A 6,176-nucleotide genomic window follows, 5' to 3' on the forward strand; every position below is an offset into this window, starting at 1 on the left:
TGGTTGTTGAGGTGTTAGCTTGCTAGCATAATCTAGGCGACACGTTAGCTACCTAGCCGTCGAAAAGACCGACTTATTCTGATTAATGCACCTTGACGGATACTTCGTAAAAATGGGTGTGGACACAGTCGACCCCAAGACCATCATGTCTGTGTTTTTCATGTGAGCATTGAGCTCGTCGGACATTTTAATGGGAGGCGAGTTGCGTTGTGAATCCCGAGGGCGATACTTGCGAAGAAGAAGGAGGTGCCGGTGGCCTGAATGGAGTCGTTGGCTGGGTACGTTCACAAGGCGGCAAGCGAAGGCCGAGTCCTGACACTGGCCGCTCTTCTTCTGAACCACCCCGAATCTGAAACGCGGTACCTACTGAACTATGTGACGCATCTAGCTGGCCAACGTTCTACTCCTCTCATAATCGCCGCTCGAAACGGACATGACAAAGTTGTCAGGTTGCTCTTGGATCATTACCGGGTGGACACAGAGCAGACAGGCACGGTCAGATTTGATGGGTAAGCGCACGGATACTTGAGAATCTGCGTGACTACACTTCTATTAACTTTGTTTGCGTAGTTTGCTTCGACCTACAGATGTGATACTAAGTGTAGCATCGCTCATGGCTCTCGTTTCATCTGAACGTATACACGTAGAAGCGTTATAGTGTGGTTATTCAGAGAGTCACCCGCGTTAAGCTTTATTAAACTAACTTTTCTTTTCTTTCTCTACTTTGTCCCTCAGATATGTCATCGATGGGGCCACAGCCCTCTGGTGTGCTGCAGGTGCAGGGCATTTTGAGGTGGTGCGTTTGCTGGTGTCTCACAACGCCAATGTAAACCACACCACTGTCACCAACTCCACTCCACTGCGGGCTGCTTGTTTTGATGGTCGTTTGGACATTGTTCGCTACTTAGTGGAGCATCATGCTGACATTAGTATTGCCAACAAATATGACAACACCTGCCTGATGATCGCAGCTTACAAGGGTCACGCGGATGTGGTGCGCTACTTGCTGGAAAAGGACGCAGACCCAAATGCCAGAGCTCACTGCGGGGCCACAGCACTCCACTTTGCTGCTGAGGCCGGCCACCTGGACATAGTCAAGGAGCTGGTGCGTTGCCAGGCTGCCATGGTGGTGAACGGCCACGGCATGACGCCACTGAAGGTGGCGGCAGAGAGCTGCAAGGCCGACGTGGTGGAGCTTCTTCTCACGCACGCTGACTGTGACCCCCAGAGCCGTATTGAGGCCCTGGAGCTGCTAGGCGCATCTTTTGCCAATGACCGGGAGAACTATGACATCCTCAAAACCTACCACTACCTTTACCTGGCTATGCTGGAACGGTACCGCGACCCTCACAACGTCATCGCTAAAGAACTGCCGCCACCCGTAGAGGCTTACGGCGGGCGGGGAGAGTGCCGCACGCCGCAGGAGCTGGAGGCCATCCGTCAGGACCGCGACGCGCTACACATGGAGGGCCTGATGGTGCGCGAACGTATCCTGGGAGCTGACAACATCGATGTTTCCCACCCCATCATCTACCGCGGTGCCGTCTACGCCGACAACATGGAGTTTGAGCAATGCATCAAGCTTTGGCTGCACGCGCTGCAGCTGCGTCAGCGGGCTAACCGCAACACACACAAGGACCTGCTGCGATTCGCGCAGGTCTTTTCACAGATGGTGCACCTGAAGGAGCCGGTGCGTGCCACCGACGTGGAGCAGGTGCTGCGCTGCAGCGTGCTGGAGATCCGCAGGAGCATGGCCCGCATGGAGAGCGCACCTGACACCGAACTGCCGGCCGCCACCGACAACTACGAATCCAACATTTTTACTTTCCTCTATTTGGTCTGCATCTCCACCAAGACGCAGTGCGGGGAGGAGGAGCGGGCACGCCTGAACAAGCAGATCTACGACCTCATCCGACTGGACCCACGCTCACGGGAAGGCTCCTCGCTCCTGCACCTGGCCGCCAGCGCGAGCACGCCGGTCGACGACTTCCACACCAACGACGTGTGTAGCTTCCCCAACGCACAGGTCACCAAATTGTTGTTGGACTGCGGCGCGCAGGTTAATGCTGTGGACAATGAGGGAAACAGCCCCCTCCATCTCATCGTGCAGTACAACCGACCCATCAGTGACTTCCTCACTCTCCATGCCATCATCATCAGCCTGGTGGAGGCTGGCGCCCACACGGACATGACCAACAAGCAGAAGAAGACGCCGCTGGACAAAAGCACCACGGGAGTGTCGGAGATCCTGCTCAAAACGCAGATGAAGATGAGCCTCAAGTGCCTGGCAGCACGTGCTGTTCGGCAGCACCACATAATCTATCGCAACCAGATTCCTAAAACTTTGGAGGAGTTTGTGGAATTCCATTGACTCCCTCCCCCCAATCAGTTGGTGCTGTGTATCTTCTAGTGACCTTTGAGTATTCTGATAATGTTAAGGTGTCTTCTGAAATTCACAGGAGAATACACTTAAGGATCTAGCTCCTTCAAAAATGTGGTGATACTCAAGAGATTTCTAAGCATCTTGTTCATTGCTGAACTCATGTTTTTGTGTGGACTTATCATTGTGGACCTAATGGCAGAAGAATTCACTCATTTCTACACTGGCCTTATCAGTTTGCCCTTTTGCAGGTCTCTGGGGCCTCATGGTGTTGCATCAGAGATTAACAAGGTTATGACTCGGACAGCTATTCTTTTTTCTTTTTTTCTTTTGTTTTTAAATCTCGACACAATAACATCCAACACCTAGTACAGATAACGGACAACACTCACTTGTCTGTTCAAGGGTCCACACGTGCAAAGCAAGGAGCTAACTTACCACGGGTTGATCAGTACAAGGACCTCAGTGCTTTTAAGTTACTAACTAAAGAGAACAACTTTGGGGGTAGTCAAAGGTTGGGCTGCACCTTCTTATGATGAAACGATTTATTTTTTTCAACAAATTTTTTAAAAAGTTTATTTAAAACTAAGTATGATAGGAAAAAAAATCTCTTTTATAAAGAATCATCAGCAGAATGTTGATTTTACGAAACTAACAGTGAGAACTCCATGACAGGTATTGTAAGACTTGTTTTCTTCTTCTTCTTCTTTTTTTTTTTTTTTTTTTTTTTTTTTTTTTTTTTTTTTTTTTTAAACAATCACCTGTTTGTAAGTTGTGCCTGTGATGGATATTTCTGTTATCATTTCTAGGTATTTTCCATTTTTGTTGTGGTTATTCACATGCAGCATATGTGGCTAATTGATTCTTGATTCTTATGGATTTGCTTTCAGAGAGTCAGCACAATGTCTTGGGGACAAGCTCAGTCAGAGCAGGCTCCATTGCCTGGTATGGCCTTAACCTAGATCCTAGTGCCACTTCAGACTATATTATTATGTGGACAGCTAAGCACGTCTTCCATATTCCAGCTTTAGTGTGTATGAGAGAGTGAATGACAAAGAGAGAGAGGCAGATTATCGCAGAGAGTATAAACATGGAATTAATGGGATTCTTTTTTTTCTTTTTCTTTTTTTTTTCTTTCTGTCTTTCATGTTGACACCATGTCTTTCATTCTGACAACTACAGATTGTACAGACTGTGTTAATGTATTTTTATCTCTAAATCAAAAGAACCAAGATTAAAATATATATCTGCTTTAAAGAAGTTTACAGGTGGAGTGTTGATTGTGCCATATAGCCCGATATGTGGTAAAATAGTTTTGTGGTACCTTATTTAATAGGAGATCATATGCGTCCCATTCTCTAAATTGAGATTATTATTATTTTAATTTATTCCTGAGTATTATGGACTTTTTCTTTTCATTTGATTTATCTGATCTCCCATTTTATGCAATGAAGCATTAGTTCAACTTTGTTTTGAGATGGTCTTGGGGGGGCAGAAATAGGCTGAATTCCAAAGAGTTTCTCTGCGTTTGTGTCATCCCATCCTACGGCTGGATTTTATGAAACTAGTGGCATTGATCTCATTTTATCCTTTCTTCTCTACCAGCGTGTCTTATAAAGGCACCATCATTTGTTCACTCATCTCTGCAAAGAAAGATGTCATATTAAAACGCTATGTTTCCCAATAAATCACTGACTCACTGTTGTTTATGTTTCATTCACATACATGCTTTTCTCATTGTTCCTCACATTTATTTCACATTTTATTTGCAATTATTACTTCTGGGGGTTTTTTTGTCGTTGTTGTTTTTTTGTTTTTGTTTTTTCTTAAAAGAATCTGCAACGAATACACCAGTTTCTTCTTCAAAAATAAATTTTATACGTTTTAAAGTTATTCTTAAACAGCCTGGGGTAACAAGCAGAGGATGGGATGAGTTTAAACTGATATGACAGTTGATAATCCATTTTGAATCCATTTCCATGTAAGTCTGTTCAGAGAATAACTTGAAAGTATTCATTGCTCTCTTGGGCTTACAGACAAAAAAACAAAAAAAACAAATATAGAATCCTGTCTGAACGTTCAAAGTGCTTCAAAGCCAGTGTAGTCCCGCGAAGCCATACTTATCAGACGCCCAGTCTGGAAATTTCCTTACAGGAGAACTTAAATCTCTTCTGTCAGCAACACCAAATGACCCTCAGAGAATAAAGTAGATAGATAACTATGAAGTAAAATTGTTGGGTTTGTTGGCAAATTTTCGTAAACAGACCTTTTAGAATAGCATTTGCAGGACCTGTTTTTTGTTGTTGTTGTTGTTGTTGTTGTTGTTGTTGTTTTGGTTTGTTTTTTTGTTTGTTTGGTTGGTTGGTTGGTTTTGGAGCGGTAGATTGTTCACAAAGATTGTATCCTACTATATTTTCGAGTCTGACTGTCCCACAACACGATCTATATTATCTCCTGGATTGAGTTACAGTGACAAAGAATCTTCAACTTGCAACCTTGCTCTTTATCTTGAAGTAAGGTAAAAATGACCATTATGAAGATTATGTAGTAAAGGCATCAGTCCTTTTTCTGTGTGTGTGTGTGTGTGCGCGTGTGAAATACCACACATTATTTTCTGTGTGTGTGAGTGAAATACCACACATTAAACTGCAACCGTTCAATCATAACTTTGTGCGCACATAATAGATGGGCATTTTTATTTTGTTTAGAAGAAATCTTGTCAACATGAGTATGACATCATATTACTGAACACGCTTTTCTTTAGGAGTATGTTAACAGATGGCTTGATTCACCTCAGAACAAATGGCATGAATGTTCGTCATAATTACAAAAGTCACGGCATGCTGCACTATCCACATGGCCATCTTTCCCTGGCTTCCTCCTTGTTTGCTCTCAGCTCATACAAAGGAGCTGGTGTCCAGCTTGACAAGGCTATTAGTTAAGGTGCAAAGCAGCATTGCAATTGTGTGCATATGTCAACAGTTGTACAATAAAAGTAGATATTACATTTCTTTATTTTACTATTGCCTCTCACAACTTGTTTCTGTTGAGAGGGCGCTATTGATAATTTACAAAATTCAAGTCCATGTCTTTACAAGAAGAAAGTGCGTCCATGTGAATTGTATTATTGTAAAAGCTTAACCTAGAATCTATGATTTTGCGATTTTTATGAATAACCAAATAAGTTTACCCAAATAGGTTAAAATTAACAGCTGTCTTGTCAAGTCCTTCATTAATTCACCAATTACTTTAGTCTTGTGATAGTCTTTTGTGCTCTATGCTTGTTGCGGCTAAAATGCGTCTTTCTCTCAGCACTGTGCCACCCTTTGGATGTTCTAAAGGGATGAAGACCAGTTTTTTGATACATAGGTGAGTAGTTTTTCCCAAATATTCTAAGTCTCTCTCTCGCTCTCTCTCTCTATATATATATTTATATATATATATATATTCTCTCTCTCTATCTATCTCTCTCTCTCTCTCTCTATATATATAAAATCAGATAAATGCTGGCTTTTGTCATAAGCATGCAGACAGATGCATGCTTATGATGTATCTGGTATAGATACATTGTAAGCATGGCTACTGCACAAACAGGATCCTGTGGGCAGGACAAAAAGGTGAAGTCGGAGAGGAGGTGACACAAGAAAATGACATTTTCCCATTTTGATTATTAGGGTTCACTGAAGGCACTGCAGATCTGAGTGTCATGGGTTGGCACATTTGGTCCTGAGCCCAGGGGTAGGAGGGCTCAGCAGTGCTGGACAGGTGCTGATTAGCTGGGTGCTGCACAAAGACA

At 43.6% G+C, this 6,176-nt stretch overlaps 1 protein-coding gene across 1 annotated transcript; it reads left to right on the forward strand.

Moving 5' to 3' along the window:
- The first annotated feature begins 249 nt into the window (after window positions 1–249).
- On the forward strand, window positions 250–2,371 carry fem1b (fem-1 homolog b). Its single transcript, XM_030775739.1, has 2 exons — window positions 250–509; window positions 736–2,371. Exons 1-2 carry the CDS (start codon window positions 262–264, stop codon window positions 2,369–2,371), a joined length of 1,884 nt encoding a protein of 627 aa, XP_030631599.1. The 5' UTR covers window positions 250–261.
- The last annotated feature ends 3,805 nt before the right edge of the window (window positions 2,372–6,176 follow it).

Source organism: Chanos chanos, chromosome 5 (genome assembly GCF_902362185.1).
Source record: "Chanos chanos chromosome 5, fChaCha1.1, whole genome shotgun sequence".
NCBI lineage: Eukaryota > Metazoa > Chordata > Actinopteri > Gonorynchiformes > Chanidae > Chanos > Chanos chanos.

Excerpts from the sequence above, each read along its gene's own strand:
- fem1b (XM_030775739.1), top strand. The coding sequence starts at position 262 with ATGGAGTCGTTGGCTGGGTACGTTCACAAGGCGGCAAGCGAAGGCCGA. Across the intron at positions 510-735 it reads GGCACGGTCAGATTTGATGG|ATATGTCATCGATGGGGCCA; the intron begins GTAAGCGCACGG and ends TTTGTCCCTCAG.